We start from the raw sequence: 18,848 nt of genomic DNA, 5'->3' as shown, positions 1-18,848 counted from the left end.
GGGAAAATTTTCTATTCTTGGTTAATCTTGGAAAATGCAAAAAGGCATAAGCATCCAGAGAAGAGCAGGAAGTGAAGGAAATATTGATTGATGGAGCCTGGCTGTCCAAAGCAGCCCACTCCTCAGGGAGTTCCTGTGCTTCCAGGAATTAGTTTTCCTACAGTCAGAGGATGGTAGTGGAGAAAGACTTATTGGTCTGTGAGTAACAGAAATTAAGCTAGGCCAGTTTTGTTGTAAAAAGGGCCCCTTTAACTGGACACTTCTGTTGTCTTTGTTGTTGTTATTATTTTTCCTATTATTCTGGTTCCAGATGGAATAAAAACTTTCCTAAGAATTACCAAACAGCCAGTTGTAATGTTCTACCCAACTTTTCCCATTACCTAAATGTAGCATGGGTGCATGAATAAATACTGCCAGACTCATTACTATTTTCTACAAGAACAAAACTTACCAAGTTATGAGTGAATATGATAAAAGAAACTTTACCAAATGAAATATAGAACATTTGACACACAATTTAGGATTTAAATATTTCCATTCCTAACGTCAAATTCTGTACTCCTTATCATGACGGGGTCCAATTTGAGTTGAGATTCTACTTTCGGAAAATGTCTTCTTAATCTTCTCTCCTTATCAGAATATTTTAAAAAAGAGAACTTTAAAAAATCTTGAAAGTTATTGGATGGTGGCATGTCACCAACTTCTTTAACTAGAACAGTGCTAATATAATAAAAGCCATCAGGTGTGGGATATTTTATGAAAATGTTTAATTCAACTGTTTCTTTGGAATGTAGTAGTCATAGTTTGGAATTTAAGTTACAGTTCAGTTCTATGTGGTTTTTATGCTACTCAGTGTCTGAGAATACAAATGTCATTTAAAGTTAAGGCTTCGCTGTTCATTTTGAAACAACAATTTACAAGTGTCATATTGTCATAGAAAATAATAATTTCTGTAAAAAAAATCTGCACAAAATCTTATGATGGTACAAAACATGAAGCAATAATATACCAGTAAAATGAAAACATTTTACTACAGAAAGTTTTATAGATTTCCATAAAGAAAAAATATGTTATTTTACACCTTTAAAAATTACAAAACAATCTAAAACAATATAAACTGAACATTTTGTAACACTGCCTTTACAAATTAATAACTTTATAAACATATAATTTTTAAATATATTTATCAGTGCAAGATACTTTAAATTTTAAAGTTGCAGTATCATTTTTCCTTGGCTGAGGACAACTTTAAGTCTGTTGCCTTTAAAAGCAAAAAACAAGTCTTTCTTAGTGCTTTCCTTCTGGTAGGATTATATCAACTAAATGAATGCCTCTGGGGACAAAAAACTATTCTTCTTTCATGGTGATCAATACTTTCCTGGAAACAAAAGGCATTCTCAATTCAATTTAACTAAGATGAATGGACTGTCTCATCTATGATGCAAATGTGACTCCCAACAAATGTCTTTGAGTGAGACGTCTAGCAAAGCGGGAAGGGAGGAAGATCTAAAAAATCTCATGTCCAACATGGCATGATAAAAATGCACCAAAAACCACCAAAGCTTCTTTGGGTTAATTCATAGGCTGCCTGGTAAGATATTTGCTTCCCTGTGCTGTTAGAGGCTTAGGTATTGCCAGCCCTAAGGCAGGCTTATTTTTTGCAAGCTGCTGGAAATTTCTAGAAGCATTCATTTAAGTTTATTTTTTCAAGGTTGCTGTTATGAACTTTGTAAACCATTTGTTTTGACTTTATGTTTTCCCCCCTCTTATCTTAAAATACTTGACGCCCAGGCATCAGGATTTATAGTTTAATTCTTAAATTAACTGTTATTCCTTCCAATTCCCTTGTCTGACTCAGAAGCAAAACAAGAAGGTTCTCTTGGGTCATTTTTGCATATTTGGATAGAAAAATCTCATGCTTTTGGATATTTGGAAGATTTTATCCAGTTCTTCCTTTGGGTCTCACTTGAAAGCCAATTTGTATTATTTCTTTCCTCAACTTACCACTATTTCTACTAAATGCCAACATTTCTATCAGAGGTCGTTTTGAACAGAATAGATAAGGAAAAAAGATACTGTCACTTTAACCAGTTAACAAGAAAACCAAAGTTAGACTTTGGAGGGCAAAGTTAGGAATTTCCCTTATTTATTTATTTTTAAACATAAAGTCTAGTAAAATCGTTTGCCATTCCCAGCAGGTTAAAGCTGCAAGTTTCTTTTCTGGACAACGGCAAATCCTCCAATTTTAAGAGAGAAAAAAAGACAGAGAGATAGGAGAGAGAAAGAGAAAAGAGTTTACATTTGAAAATACATTCCATATGAAAGAACAACAAGAGAGAATATTGCAGCTTTATACAAAAGGGTCAAGAGACATGAAATTGAACTACAGAAAAAGCAGAACAATTAAGCCACGTTGCCAAATCTTCAGAGCCCTTGCCTGCCCGGAGGGGCTGACGTCTCACACGAAAATAAACTTTCTTCTTAGTCAGTGGGCCACCACGGTTTGATTAAAGAGTAGGGCTTTCACCAGCAAGAAAGAGAGTGGGTCGTTAATGTAACACAATGAACCAGTACAAACAAAAAGGCACTTGAGAGGACATAGACTAGCCAGTGCCAAGGATTTGTGTTTTTGTTGTTGCAGTTGTCAGCAGTACACCCAGTGGCCAGCCGTGTTCAGGGATGGCACTGTTTTCTGTATGGAGTTCACAAGCACGAGGTTTAGTACAACACTGGAAAAACAGCAAGAAAATCGGACAGTATTGCTTCGTAAACAGGGCTGATGCACTATACTGGTACTGAGGCTACAGTACTTTAAAAAGAAAACAGCCTAATCCTTCTTTGCCTATGCACGACGCGGGCAATTATACACAAGTACAACTTCAGGAGTCCACTGATACGCGGTGATTCTAGTATATTCTGGGCACTGGGTTTCAGGTAGCATGTCCATCCAAAGGGCCACACGGAATACGCTTGGTGCCAGCATCTTGGATTTCGCACAGTTTCCAAAAAGAATCCATAAAAGGGAGAGGAGGCTGGGGGGGCAGGAGGGGTCGAAATGAATGATTAAGTCAACCATACTTGGTCTCAACACCAGCATCTGATTATTCAAATGAAACCAACAGGAAAAAAGCTGACTGTACATGAGTCCGATGGTGAACACAGCTCCTTGTCCATGTCTGTCGGCCATACTCATTGAAGCTCCTGAGAAAAGCCTGGCTCAGTGGTCATCAACACACTTCCCAGCCTGTATAGTGAAAGATCAATAGCTCCCCAGCTCACTCCCGTCCTTCCACTTCTGTCCTCTGACTGTCTTTTCATCACTGTCCGCCTTCATGCCTCCGAATAAGTACTCTGTGTATTCAGTTTGTCTTTTTTCAACTTCACACCATCCACAAGTTCAAAGTTATAGTTCTCCAGGGCAGACAAGTTTCTTTCTGACATCCCATTATGCCAACAGGCACAGTACAGCACAACCCCACACACAGCCCCCAGGAGGACCCCCAGGGCGCTCATGGCTATGATGGTGATGAGGATGGGGTCTAAGGTCTTCAACACATTGCCTGGCTTCCTGGAGATGTTCTTGTCACCTTCTCCTTCACCTTCATATCCTGGTGTGCTCCCTATGGAAAATAACAATATTGTCTCCGTGAGCACTGCCAACGGACCAGATGAAGGCAGACAGAAAAATAGAAAGAAACGAAACAGGAGCAAATTGCACACCCCAGTTTTGCCTGTCACTTCTATTCCCTGACTCATTGTTGGGAATAGAAGTGTGGGAGGTGGTAGTGGGGAGTGGGAGGTGGTAGTGGGGAGTGGGTGCTGGGGCTTCTGCCAGACTGCTTAGCACGTGGAAACAACCTGTTCTGGATAAACTGGGAGGTTCCATGCTCATCTAATTCAGATTTCATGCTGCCCCATCTGTCCTAGATTGTAATCTGTGTTTACAGTCCTTGGCTAGATATGTGGTCATTAAGTTTTGCAAAATGCTTAGTCACACATTAGTCTAGCAAGGGGATTTTACCATTCCCAGTGCGTGTACCTAATCCCAAAACAGGCACGAGAAAAACCTTCATGGCCGCCCTTCTACGTGGTGCTGCTTCCAGGATCTGGCATGGTTTGTGCATGTGTTTGTTCTCCCATATGGGAAATCTTCAAGTCAAACAAATTTTGCCCAAAGTCTACAGTAGTTTCAGTAAAGAAGGAGGGATTTTTTTAGAACAAGAGAATGCTTGCTGCTGACATGTAAACAGAGTGTGGCTCAAATCGAGAAAACGGTGTCTGTCATGCCGAATGGAAGACATTTACTAATAATCAGCATCTTTGCAGCCCTGGTAGTTTAACCGGAGACAGTTGCACTGCTCTGCAGCTCAGTCACTGGGGACTTGTTTTCTTTAGAGTGGAATGGGAGAAATTGTTAACATGGCAGCTTTCAGCCTAATTACCTGGTACTAGAAACGGGATAAAAATGTTAACACACAATGTGCCTGGGGTTTACTTAATGGTGTTCTGATCAACAAAGATTCCAATCAAAGAAAACTAAAAATATGAGATGCAAGTCCCTAACCAAGAGAAAACAAGCCTTGGGACATATTAATATTCTCTCCCTTGATGAAATATTGTTTTGAAACAACCTCTAATAAAGTTTATATCTCTGTGTGGACTTGGTAATGTGTTCGTATTACTAACAGCATGGTGCCATATTTATTTGTCTCTGTGAAGTCCACGACTGGACATAGAGTAGGATCCCATCTCTAACGGCAACACATGCTGATGTGCATTGATGATCAGGGTGTAGCACTACCCACAGCAGCTGTCAGTGATGCTGGGGCAAGTGTCCAACAGCCCACAATGCTGGCTGGGAGATGTGGAAACTTCTAGGAATAGAGTTATATCAGGCAAGGCCTAACTCTGATCAAAGGTCTTGCATTTGATCACCAAGCAGCGTTCAACAAAAACACACATTTATAGTTCATCAGGCTAAAGTGTGAGGCTGCCACCCAATTATCTATGCTACTTAAGTTTCAGTCTCACTATCTGTAGAATGGGGATAAATACAACCCCTAGAGCTGCTGTGAAGATTAAATAAGGTAAGGTATGTAGGATGGGTGCAGTGGCTCATGCCTGTAATCCCAGTACTTTGGGAGGCTGAGGTCAGGGAATCGCTTAAACTAAGGAATTCGAGACCAGCCTGGGCAACATGGTCAAAATCCATCTTAGAAAAGACACAAAAATAAGTTGGGCATGGTGGTGTGGGCCTGTAGTCTGCTTGGAAGGTTGAGGTAGGAAAAATTGCTTGAACCTGAAAGGTGGAGGCTGCAGTGAGCTGAGATCACACCACTGCACTCCAAGCCTGGGTGACAGAGACAGACTCTGTCTCAAGAAAAAAAGAAAAGAAAAGAAAAAGATCAGGTACGTAAAGTGCTCAGCACATACTAGCTCTTCAATAAATCCTTCTTATCATCATCATCATCATCACAAAACCAAGGTTCCAGTAGAGGAAGATGGGAAAAGATGAATCAAACACAATGGATTATCTCAGAAATTGGGCTCTGGTCTCTTAAAGATCCTAGTTGGATATCAACTAGAGACAATAATTTTGGTTGGTTTCATATAACCGTGTATGGAAATAGTCTTCACTAGTTTTCTGTCTTTGTAGTGATAAACTCAGTGTGTTTGAGCTGATTATCCTTTATGTTCCACCTCTAGACTGGGCAAGGAAGGGCCAGGGTGAGCACACTTCCCAGGCTCAACCAAGTATGTACAAGCAGGAACCGTCACCGAGGCTCCCCAAGTCTTACGGGCAGCTTGGAAGTGGGTACTCTGTGGGCACAATCCGACCCACAGCACCAACCCAGGGCCATGGGCATAGATGTTTTTCATTTGAACTTTTTGACATTCCGGTGTATTAGAGTTCCACAAAGTTGCTTCATAAACACAATGAAAGCCATAGTAAAAATTTTTTTAAAAAGTTGGTCAGCAAGACAAATTTACCTGTTTCATCAATTTTAATTTCTGGGTTCTTTTTATCCAGGTCTGCTGGTTCTGACAAGTCAAACAAAATTGAAAGAGATATTTGAACTGCCAACAAAATATAATTCACCAAACTACACAAACCTTTAGGTACATACACACAGACACACAGACACACACACACACACACACACACACACACACACGTCTCTACTGGGCTCCTTTTGGATTTTTTAGTTCAACCAGAACCCACCAAATAGATCAATAAATGACCAGGAAATTGTTGATGTGACGTCACAACACTGCCTTTAAGGTGCCATATCTAAATCCAGGCAGCACTGCTGCTAGCAGAGTCTGTTGTTTTAGGAGACAAGGGTGGGCTGGGTGTGCTGGCTCATGCCTATAATCCCAGCACTTAGGTAGGCCAAGGCAGGAGAACTTTAGGCTAGGAGTTTAGGACCAGCCTGGGCAACATAGTGAGACCTCTACAAAAATAAAAAAATTAGCTTCCCAGCTACTTAGGAGGCTGAGGTGGAAGGGGAGCTTGCGCCCAGGAGATGGAGTTTACAGTGAGCCATGATGGTGCCACTGCACTCCACCCTGTGTGAGGAAGCGAGACCCTGTCTCAAAAAAGCAAAAACAACAACAACAACAAATTTTTTTAAAAAAAAGGAGAGAAGGGGGAAGAGACATGGTTTTGGCATCTGAAATGTGGAAGAAAAATCCGGTGAACATAGGTTCTACTGAAGTAGATTTGTACATACGGCGACCATCCTATAGTTTGCAGAAAACTGCTTCCTAAATTTGGTGTGTGTTAGTTTTGCTTCTCGAATAGGATGTCAACTCTTTGAGGGAAGAGACTGTGTCCTGTGTATTACAAAAATAGATAAATACATAAAATAGCTATCGAAGAAGTAAAGTTTTGGTATCCCTGTGGTACTAAGTACACAGCAGGAATTTTTGAGTGCTTTGTCCACTGCTATATTCCAGCATTTACAATAGTGTCTAGCACATCATAGGTGCTTTAATAGATATTTGTTGTATGTATGAATGAATGAAAGATTAATAAATAGTTGATAATCTCATAGTATTCACACCCAGATGTTCAAGGATGCATATTTGATGAATCATTGTACAATTTTCTTACACATATTTTTATTGGTAGCAACATAAACAAATAAAGTGGTTTAATGGAGCTCTAGTTGTGACTTTCCCACTACAATGCCTGGCAGCAACTACAGCTAAATGGACAAATTACAAGAAAAGAAAAAGTACCATAGATATCTCAGCTGTGTCCTGTCTTTCCTTCCTTCCTTCCTTCCTTCCTTCCTTCCTTCCTTCCTTCCTTCCTTCCTTCCTTCCTTCCTTCCTTCCTTCCTTCCTTCCTTCCTTCCTTCTCTTTCTTTCTTTCTTTCTCTCTCTCTCTCTCTTTCTTTCTTTCTTTCTCTCTCTTTCTTTCTTTCTTTCTTCTTTCTTTCTTTTTCTTTCTTTCTTTTCTTTCTTGCTTTCTCTCTCTCTTTCTTTTCTTTCTTTCCTTTTCTCCTTCTCCCCTTCCTCCCTCCCTCCCTTCCTTCCTTCCTTCCTTCCTTCCTTCCTTCCTTCCTTCCTTCCTTCCTTCCTTCCTTCCTTCCTTTTCTCTCCCCTTCTTTTTTTGAAATGGGGTCTTGCTCTGTCACCTAGGCTGGAGTGCACTGGCATGATCTTGGCTCACTGCACTTCTGCCTCCTGGGTTCAAGCAGTTCTCCTGCCTCAGCCTCCCAAGTAGCTGGGATTACTACAGGTGCGTGCCACCACGCCCAGCTAATTTTTGTATTTTTTAGTAGAGATGGGGTGTTGCCATGTTGGCCAGGCTGGTCCTAAACTCCTGGCCCCAAATGATCCTCCCACCTCGGCCTCCCAAAGCGTTGGGATGACAGGCGTGAGCCACTGCGCCTGGCTCAGCCACGTACTTTCACTGGAGCATCCGCATGCTGCTTTGCATATGGTATGTAGTCAGAACTTGTTGAACTGAATTGAATTTCGTTTATTTGTTTTAGTCTGTGGAGTTTGCTCTCACATCCCAAAACATCACCATCATCATTCTCACTTTGGAATGGAGAAGTGAAGATATCACAGACTTTGTGTTACTACATGAAACACACATTTTTACAGCAGTGTAGATATGGATGTGGGTAACTTGTAAAGGAGTTGCAGCTAAACTATTAAGCCTTATCATTCTTGTGAAGATTTGCTAAGTAGGGTGGCACGAAGCAGATTCCCTTTAATGTATGAAGAAGCAAGCCTTTCTTCATTGCTCCTTTTTTTTTTGGCCCAATTTCTTCAATGGATCCTATCAAATTATTGCCACTTTAGGGATTATATATATCCAATATATTATATAATAAAAGCTTTGTAAGTTGCTGAAATGACCAAAATCCCCATTACAGCCAACAGACCTCCTTTGTCTTAAATTTGCCCAATAGGCTTATCCCATTTTGTTATAATTAACATTGTATTATATAATGATGTATAACAAAAGTTTCAATGTAGCAAATGGAGCTTAAGACTAATTACCATGCTATTACACTGCCATTAGTGATGCTATTTGTAATTATATATCAAGAACTAGGGAATATGAATTGGTTTTCTATGTCTTACATCCACCTCGTACAAGAACCATAAAGACCAACTCTGAAATATTAGGCCAAGTTTCTGAATTTCATTTAAGTCTTTTAAGCCATTTCAGCTATTTTAAAAGTCAGAAGCATCTACTTATTTGTAATAAAGCAAAGAATTATGGCTTCTATGGTTCATTAACAATGTATTCTTAATTAAACTCGTCCTGATCAAAGTTTTCAGAGGCTTGCTGTTTTGTTTGTACACTCAGATATTTGGAATTATCCAATGTTTGACTTTCCGCTGCTCGTCAAAATGTTTCGGTATGGTATATACAGCTTGTAAGCTGGGTCTTCTTAGCTATAAACTTTGGATTCTGCATTATTTGTGGAGTTTTGTAGGTATCAAGCAGACATTATGAAGGACCTAGGGTAGGTGATGGGACAGCCACAGGTAAATTGGGCTGATTTTATGCCCTGTTGCACCAGAATATGCATTTCCTATGATGTGCCGAGAGGCCACACGGAAATTCTAAGTAGAAATGGGCAAAACAAAGACCACCACTTTGGCAAGAGTCTTGCCCTGGGCAAGAACTCCATTGGTTTCTACAGCAGCTCATACTTACTTGCACAATCTTCTTGTGAAATGTGGTTATTGATACTAATGTCATCCACAGCAATCCCACCAAGGTTTCCTTTTCCGATTTCGCCCTCGAAAATCACCTAACAAAATAAGATCATTTTCACAGTACTGAAATGCTCATCTTACGTGGCAGAGTTTACAAATGCTTGTTCAGCTCCCGCTATGACACATAAATTAAATTCATCAGATTCAGTGTAAGCATACAGTTCACTCATCAATCCACATTAGCTGCCTGGTGATGGCATGCACCTTCTCCTCACAGTCTCTTTTTATAATACAAACTTTAAAATGGGAGAAAGCAGCAAACAAAAGGAATGATACATTGTGAAAGCCCAGAAATAGATGACATGGAAGTCCTTTGTATTCTTTCTCAGCAAATTGGTTCTATTCCTGCAATATAGGAGACTGTGAAATCTGCTATGAAGGTGGTTATCATTGCAGCAATATCTCAGGGTTAGGAAACACTGGAAATAATTTCAGAATAATTCCCGCATCTCATTTGCACAACCTCCAACAATATCGTCTCAGTATTCCTGCAGCCACTGCCCTCCCCCCCCAGCCTTGGGAAGAGGTCATACCTGATAAAGTTTCAGAGACTTGTGGAGCAAGACACGCCCTTCCTTCCAGTGGTCACCTTGGTGTCCAATGGCCATCCAGACCAGCTGATCGTACTCCTCTGGCTTCTGGTAGTGCAGTTTGACCCTGAGTGTGCCGACGTGGGACCCAGACATGTGATACCAGAAGGTCATGCAGTGGGCAGAGTTCTGGGAATAAACCACAGGGCTCACCAGGCGAGCCACTTTGCCCTTCTGATTTTCATCAGCTTGGGAATAGATGAAGTTGCCATCTCCTGCTGTGACAAAGAACTGTGTTAGGGAGAGTGGCCAGGATTACCACACTTTTATCTCTCTTATTTCAAGTCTCACTAATCAAAAGCTTCCTGCGCTGAGTGCCAAGAACTCAAATATGTAGTGGAAAGGGAGAAGTGTGCATACTTGGGGACCTCATGGGCACCTGAGGCCCTGCTCTCAGCTCCTGCAAAATGGACATTTGACTAGGGGAAGGCTGAATGGCACTAATTAGGATACTACTTATAATGGAATACATTTTCATATGGACACAGGCTATGGCTCAAGCTGGCATTTGCACCATCACAAGCAAACTGAAAGCAAAGTCTGTGCATAGCCTGGACTGAAAATGCCTGGCTCTTTAAGAAGAAACCTTATTTATTTATTTATTTGTTATGTTTAGACACTCCTGTTGCCCAGGTTGGGATGCAGTGGTGCGATCATAGCTCACTGCAGCCTCAAACTCCTTGGTTCAAGTGATCATCCTGCCTCAGCATTCTGAGTAGCTATGACTATGGGCCCACGCCACCATGCTCAGCTAGTTCTTAAAAAGATTAATTTTTTTTTTTTTTTAAGTAGAGATAGAGTCTTTCTGTGTTGCCCAGGCTAGTCTCAAACTCCTGGCCTCAAGCAATCCTCCCACACTGGCCTCCCAAAATGCTGGGATGACAGGCATGATTCACCACACTGGGCCTAAGAAACCCTGTTTTCATGCAACTTTAAGATCGCACAGCAGCATCCATGTGAACACATGCATTAAATGAAATCATTGAGATGTATTTTTATTTATCATTTGAGCAGCAGGAATTCTGATTAATGAAACTTCTGTCACTATGACTCCTTGATAATCATAAACCTATAGTTTTTCCTAATAATGTAATAATCTCTTAAAAAAACTTTTTCAAGTTCAGATTATTTTTCCCATAGTTTGTTTTCACGGTTTTTGAATTCCTTAAACACACCTGAGAGCTTGCATCTCTCCTGTGAGCCCTGCTCCTATTTGAGGTGGGCTTCTGGCTCAAGGAGAGGAAGGTTGCCTTGTTGAGGTTCATTAGAACGTGCCATTTTGGCAACATAGACACTGCTGAACTGCGAGGACTTTCTCTTGGCTTCACTTTTAATGACCCCCACTGGGAACATTTCCTCCTGCCACCACCTGGTCTAAACACACAACCCATGTTTCACTGTTGGCTTTGCAAATAGAAATCATCTTCTCTAACACCTCACCTGATTAAGTGTGAATCTGCTGCTCGGGCCTCAGTGGGCAGCAGGAGGTTGTGTTTGTTGCCCAAGAGGCTTGTGTGTTTGCAAGGTGCTTTCTCACTGTGCACCCGTGGGCACATACTCCTCTCTGCTCGCCTGTGTCAACAGTGTCCAGGTGGACGTGGATGTGTTCGCGGGCAGTTTCCTTTCCTTACCTGGCTGCTTATGTGAGAGCCCACCCTTCTTCAAACCAGTGGGTGGAATCATAAGGGAAGGGTGTTCACAAGTGGCAACTCTAGCCACTCTAGTAGGTTTGATACTACAGGATGAATGTCCCTCTCGCTCTCTGACCTTGCAGGGTGTCCTCTGTGACTGAGCTGATCCATTCACGCTTAGGATTTGTTTTGCCCACTAATTTATCAAGATGTGATCACCTGTGTGTGGGATGGTGCCATTTCACTGTGACGAATCCACCAAGATGGGAAAAAAATACACCCATTGTGCCTCTGTCCCCCCAATCTTATGGAAAAAAGACTGAAATTGGCAATGCTGCTGCCATGTCTTAATCCCACTTATTGAGCTCACTGCTCGAAGTTTATTGAGGCCAGTCAGAGAATGGGTGTTAGAAAGAAGGAGAGAAGTGGACGTAGGTAGAGGGATGCTCTCCCATTGGACATCCTCACTCAACTGCACCATGATCACTTCCTACCCACAACCAGACAGAGAGTTCCTCAAGCACAGGGACCCCCTCCTTCATACCTGTATTTCCAGTGCCCAACACAGCATCTGCCAGGTAACAGGGCTTCTCAAATGATGCCTGTTCAGTGCACTGGGAGAGAAGCCAGATTTCAAGAATCCTCTGTCTAAGGAAATTCTTATGGTCCCTGCCCTCTCACACTGTAGTCTTTAAATATGCTTGTGTGGCCGGGTGCGGTGGCCCACGCCTGTAATCCCAGTACTTTGGGAGGCCGAGGTGGCTGGATCACCTGAGGTTAGGAGTTCGAGACCAGCCTGGCCAACATGACGAAACCATGTCTTTACCAAAAATGCAAAAATTAACCACGCATGGTGGTGGGCATCTGTAGTAGCTCCTACATAGCTGTAGTCCTAAGTAGCTGGGAGTACGGCTACTTGGGAGGCTGAGACAGGAGAATCGCTAGAACCTGGGAGGTGGAGGTTGCAGTGAGCCAAGATCACACCACTGCACTCCAGCCTAGGCAACAGAGACTCTGTCTTAAATAAATAAATAAATAAATAAACAAACAAATAAATAAATAAGATGTGCTTGTGTTGCTCCTCTGCTTAGAATTCTTCAGGGGCTGCTCACTGCCTGCAGCCTATCCACACTTCTTCACAAAGAAGGAGCTGGCAGCCCCTCCAATGGACCTTTTATCTGCCTCCATCCTGTTTTCCTCCTGGTCACTGCATCACCAACTTAAGGTATGGTATAAAGAACCAGCAGTGCCCTGCCCAAAACACACACATACACACGCACATGCACATGCGCACACACACACTCACAATAAACATCCAAACCACAAACTTCTGCTCTACTCAGTGAAAATGGAAGGAATCCAATTTCATCAATTTCCTTGTCAATCTCATTAGGCAAGGAGGTAGCTCCCAAAGTGATGCATACTCTACTTCTACCTACTTCCCATGCAAAAACCTGTGCAAAGCATACCAAACACAAGCCAGTAAAATAAGCCCAGCCCAGCTGGTGTCTGGACACGGCTGCTTTCCCTGACCCCTCTTCCATCATCTTTTACATGGTCCGTTGTCACTGGCCTCTGCCATTAGAAGTCCTCACTGAACTGCACTGTGGTCACTTCCCAACCATGATCAGACTGTGAGTTCCTCAGATGTAGGGACGTCTTCCTTTACACATGTATTTCCAGTGCCCAAGACAGCGTCTGCCCTGTAACAGAGCTTCTCAAATACCACTTGTTCAGTGAACCAGGGAGAGATGCCAGACTTCAGGAATCCTCTGAAAGGAGGTACCTAGTTCCATTCTTAGAGGTCAAATGCAGAAAACCAAGCAAATGGGATGCCTTTCAATATGTTCAAAATTAAGCAGCAGGGTATTTTACCTAGCTAGTGTTCATTTTCTTTTTAAACAACCCAATCTCTGGTTTGCAAAGTTTCACCAAATAATATTGTAAAAAAAGCACCATCTACTCTCTAATGTCAGTCTACGCGCGGGAGCTTCGTGGAGGGCTCTTTTCATCTAGATCTTTTCCCTGTTAACAAGTAGTTCCTGCCTTTCAGATGCTGGGCTCACCCATCTCTCTGCACAAAAGATTGTGTTTCTAGAGCTGCAGGGGTTCTTTCTAGTCGGAGCTGACCTGGCACAACTGCCAAGTAAATCTGGGTGGCTGAGAGAACAAAAGAGTCCAACCCTTCTGAAGGAATCACACTTCTCAGCTGTTAATCTAAGACAAGCCCTCCTTCTCTGATACTCTAACACATAAAGCACTGATATTTTCCCTTTCAAGGGTTTTATCACAGTTCTGGGTCAGGAACTCTGTCTTCATTTTCTCAATTAGCACTTTACTTCTGCAAGCCTTTTAGCTTTTGTCTCTGGCTAACATAGCTTTTAACCTCCTTTGAATGTCAGATCCTACTGAGCCATTTTGCTTCACTTTGCATCAATTTTTCCACCATTACTGCCTTCATTTTGGCTAATTGCATTTAGTTAATTTGATGCCATTTATATGTACAGTGCCATTTACAGTCAAAGTATTTTAAGTTTTCTAAAACTGCCTGTCTTAAGATTCAATTGAAAGTGTCTCAGATTTGAAGGAGTCCAATTTTATCCAATTTCCTTGTCATTCTCATTAGGCAAGGAGGTAACCGTGGTAGAAGGAGGCCTATTCAACCTATTTAATGGTTATATTCACTGGGAGAAAAGTGAACCACAAAATGGGAAAGGCATGAAGTACCCTTGGCCCAGCCATCAGTCCACTGACTCACTCACCCAAAGAGCCAAGATGGGGAGAATGTAATGAGATTTCCTAGCATCAGTAAATGCCCCCAGGATTACCTTTTGGGAAGCCACTACCTGAGCAAGCAGTGCTCTGTAAGTATTTCCGAGTGGGTGCAGAAGTTCGTGGATTGGGTGTTTACTGTGAGTGTGTATACGTGTGTGTATTTGTGTGTGTGTGTGTGTGTTGGGCCAGACATGGCTGGTTACTTATTTCTTTATTTTTAATTTTTATTTTTTTCTGTTTAGAGACAGGTTCCAGTTCTGTCACCCAGGCTGGAGTGCAATGGTGCGATCATAGGTCACTGCAGCCTCGAACTCCTAGGCTCAAAGTCCTACAACAGACTCTGAGTAGTTGGGACTACAAGCGTGCACACTTATGCTTGGTTGATTTTTAAAAAGTTTTTATTTTGTAATGTCAGTGTCTTGCTGTGTTGCCCAGGCTGGTCTCTAACTCTCTAACTCAACTGATTCTCCTGCTCTGGCCCCGCAAAGTGCTGGGATTACAGGTGTGAGCCACCATGTCCTGCCTACTGGTCCTTTATACTGTACCTCAAGTTGAGCAGTGAAATAACTAGGTGGGTAGCAGGATGGGGGCAGATAAGAGAGCTCACTGGAGAAGCTACCAGCTTTCTGTCCCCCAACCCATTCCTCCCCCACCAATTAATCTTAGGAGGAAAGTAAGGCAGGAGGTGGTGGGAGGGTTGTGAGCTAGGGCATGGTGAGGTTTCTACCTGCTCAAAGGAAATACACTAGACTTTAAATCCTTCCCCAGTGAATAAGAATCCCACGCCACCTTGCCTCACCTCCCCTTCAAGGGTGTGGAGACAGCAAGCATTGTGAATTGTTTCTTTAGTTGTAAAATAAATGAGATGACATAAATATATGCCTGGACTTGTTTGAAAATAATTCAGAGTCAGGGATGACAGACATAAATTAAGTTTCCTATGATCTGATAATTGTTGAAGCAGGGTCATGCATAGAGAGAATTCATTCTATTTCTTTTCCATTTGTGAATATGGTTGAAATTGCCCAAAATAAGAAGTTCAGAAAAAGTATAAGATAAGGCCAGTTGCAGCGGTTCCCACCTATAATTCCAGCACTTTGGCGGATCATGAGGTCAGGAGTTCGAGACCAGCCTGGCCAACATGGTGAAACCCCGTCTCTACTAAAAATACAAAAAATTAGCCGGCTGTGGTGGTGTGTGCCTGTAATCCCAGGTACTCGGGAGGCTGAGGCAGGAGAATTGCGTGAACCCGGGAGGCGGAGGTTGCAGTGGGCGGAGATAGTGCCATTGCATTCCAGCCCAGACAACAGTGAGACTCCGTTTCCAAAAAAAAAAGTATAAGACGAATGCTAATGCATACATCCTTGCCCAATTTGCTGTTTTCAAGGAGGCCAACCAGTGGCCAACTTCAAGGGGCATTAGTATGATTTGCCCTATGCTTCTTTGTACTAGGGAAAGAAACATTGTTAATTCCAGAAAATAAGGGCACATGTGAATGCCTGTAGTATTTCCCACTCCCCTAAATTCACAGACATTAGAAGCCCTCCCAGTAACACAGCCTCAGAATCAAAGAGAATCTGCAAAGCCATGCAGCCGAAGTGAACTCTGTGCTACCTGTGTGATCCTGAATGGGTCCCGTCTTGCTGGTCAACACACTCCACTTGAGCTGCACGTGATTGTCATGTTCCCAGTGGCAGAAGGTCTTGTGAGAGCCCCAGCCAAATTCACAGTTAAAACCGTATGTTGGAAACTCTTCAGTGGGTGGGAAGTAAAAACAAGAGACAAACAGAGAAAGACACATTTGATCATTTAGGGTCACAAAGGGCCTTCATTCATTCATGGAAAGCACGATTTATACAACTTTATGTCTGTTTGAAAATTCTGGGAAAGCCAGGATTACCAAGAAACCAAAAGATGCATGGAGATGTCAAAATGTTTGCAAAATCACATTTAGTAATTTCTTTAAAAATCCAGCTTTAAAAGGATTATGGACTGCCTGTCAAATTGGGTTTACATAAAATTTCCAGGAAGGCTATTTTCTAAAGCTCGTATATTACATTTGCAACACTCTCCCCATTTCCACAGTATTTAATATGAAAGCCATTCTGTTCTTGAGGATAAATCATATAAGTTGATACCCACCAATGAAAAGAATCTTAATTAGAGATTGACCCATGAAGCCTCAAAAGTGGAAAGTAACTTGGCGAAATGCCTCACCCGGGAGGTTTTCTCTATTTCCACCTCACCAGTTCATGCTTCAGGTCTTTAATGTCAGGGTTAGAATCTCTTAAGCATTTTAAGATTATTTTTTTTTCTTCCATGCTTTCTATAAAGTCGATTAATTTAAGTATAAATTTCTGCTTTTTTAATTTCTAAATTTACATATAAATTGTTCACCCGGCTTAAAACCTCAATGCAAGGTCATCTAAATCCAAAGCCCATTTCAGTAGCTACCCGTTTTTTACTTTACTTTTCTTCTTTTTTTAATGTTCAAAAGGCTTCCTCAGGAATCTGAAAAGACAGCGTGAATGAATTCACGGGAGTGACTTGCCTTGTGTGTGCCCTACAAGGTGCTGTTGGACTGTGGTGTTTTTAAAATCCACAGCCTGACTTTTTTACGCAGCCTCTTTTTGAAAGGAGCTGAACTTTTAAGTATGGGAAAAATGAAATCATCGCTACTTATCCCAAGTATGACTGTTGTTTTCGTAAACATAAGCTAACAATAAAAAAATTCTAAAGACGAAATTCTCAGGTTTCTGCCCCCTCCTTTCATCTTTCCTATAAAGAACGAAGTCCACAGACGCAGCTGCTTTCCCCGGTGACGAACGGCCTCCAGGCTCATCACTGAGTGTAGGCAGTCCACGAGATGGCAGCATTGAAACAAACAGGGAGGCGCCTAGGGCGTCTGGCCCGTTGAACTTAAAAATAAGCCTCAAAAGAATCCCTATGAACAATAAGGGAAGTCTGGTATTAGATGGTGTATTAGGGTCAGGCCAAGACCTTATCTCCTTTTGAGCTTCTCTTTAACTTGCTCGTGTTTAATACAAAGTATCTCGCTTTCTGCTCTGAGCCTGGTCTCCACAGCCCCTCCCCCAATGGCAGGAGGAATTTTAATGGGAAGATTTATGGAATAGATAAGAATGGTTTACTTTGCCTTTTTAGTTTGTAAGGAACCCTTTTCTAGGGCTAATGTCAAATTTTGGAAGGAATTCGCCATAAGAACTATCAAAAAGGAGCAGTCTGGATTCTCCCAATGATGCTGTGACCTCCCAAAGGCTAGACAGAGCCAGTTGGGGAAAGTAAACTAGTAAGCTCTGTGATGTGTCTAACATGAGTACTTACATTTAGTGCAAAAAGGCTATATTTTTCACAGCTGTAGTGTCATCGGAGAGATATATTTCAGGTTTAGTCTATCATAGCCATGAAACAGGACTTCTTAAGGCATGGGAAACCTGCTCCAAAATTTACCATACTTTTCTGCAGTAAGATTGAATTATGTAGATGAAGTACAGTCAACTGAACGGTGACTGAATGATTGAGCCACCTTGGATGCCAACGCCCACGACCCTGAAATGTATTGTTGCATAATCTCATGTTAGAAAATGTTAATATCGGAACATGTTAATGTGTGTGTGGTATTGATTTTTCTGCTTATATACACTTTATAAAACATGCACATTCAGGCTAATGAAAGCCACCCCAGCACACACAGTTCTGCCTATATTTACCTTGTTCGTGCATTACATTTATTATCTATAGAACAGAAAACGACATCATCCATTATTGTGGCTATTAATATTCTGATGCTATCATAAAATGTAGGAACTTGGATATTTTTGAAATGACCAGGACATGGAACCACTTTGCCTGAAAAAATGTTTCAGGCACTTCTTCTCGCTTCAGAGAATGACAGTCTGCCTTTACCTTCCAGTGTCCTTCCTCATCCTATACATTTAACAAGGTGAATTGCTCTAACTTTTTGTATTTTACTGCCCTTTTATCCTCTTGTCTTGATCACGTAACTTGTGGCAATTTGGTTACTTAAAGGATATGTTTTTAAATCAATGCCTTTTGTTGGGGAGGGTTATGGAGTGACCTTTCAGCTTGGCTAGAAAGACAAACACACAAACTACCCATAAACATTTATAGAAAGGAAAAAGAAAGAGAGAAGGACAGAGGAAAGGAAAAAGGGAGAGAGAAAAGAAAAGAAAAAAAGCAAATGAATGAATGAAACAAACATATAGGACTACTGACGTTTACGTTTTCAAAATATTACACAAGCCCTGGAGGGGCACACAACTCTCATTAAATTCAATGGGGGTAATCCAGCTAAATCCCTTCTTGACTCTTAAAAATAGCAGGAAACAATATTCTGAACTTAAAACAAATTTATAGCCTCTGAGAGCAAGTACCAGCTGTGCTTGCCAAGCCCATCTTGCCTGAAGTTGGATCATTAGCACCACATGTATGCATAAGGATTTAATTTTTAAATCTGGTATTCCAAACTTCTATACAGCAGATTAACTCACTTATTCATAGACTAGTCTTTCAGTCTAAACAAGCAGAGGTACTCAGGCCCATACAATCATAGGTGATGAAT

General features: G+C 41.6%; 1 protein-coding gene across 6 annotated transcripts in view; it reads right to left on the bottom strand.

Moving 5' to 3' along the window:
* Positions 1-750: 750 nt before the first annotated feature.
* The window catches only part of NRP1 (neuropilin 1), a 158,049-nt gene continuing 139,951 nt past the window's right edge, over positions 751-18,848 (bottom strand). For 2 of the 6 annotated variants that reach the window (XM_037986506.2, XM_008002756.3), the window contains exons 13-17: positions 15,863-16,000; positions 9,786-10,060; positions 9,191-9,287; positions 5,992-6,042; positions 751-3,620 (exon numbers count right to left, since the gene is read on the bottom strand). In XM_037986506.2, coding sequence (XP_037842434.1) covers positions 3,331-3,620; positions 5,992-6,042; positions 9,191-9,287; positions 9,786-10,060; positions 15,863-16,000 — 851 coding nt within the window. In that variant the 3' untranslated portion in view covers positions 751-3,330. The remainder of the gene's footprint in view (positions 3,621-5,991; positions 6,043-9,190; positions 9,288-9,785; positions 10,061-15,862; positions 16,001-18,848) is intronic. The other 4 variants (XM_008002755.3, XM_008002757.3, XM_008002758.3 and 1 more) reach the window with 3 other exon arrangements.

This window comes from Chlorocebus sabaeus, chromosome 9 (genome assembly GCF_047675955.1).
Source record: "Chlorocebus sabaeus isolate Y175 chromosome 9, mChlSab1.0.hap1, whole genome shotgun sequence".
In the NCBI taxonomy this organism is placed as follows: domain Eukaryota; kingdom Metazoa; phylum Chordata; class Mammalia; order Primates; family Cercopithecidae; genus Chlorocebus; species Chlorocebus sabaeus.
Note: the sequence above shows the minus strand (reverse complement) of the source record. Positions and strands in the feature narration are given on the sequence as shown.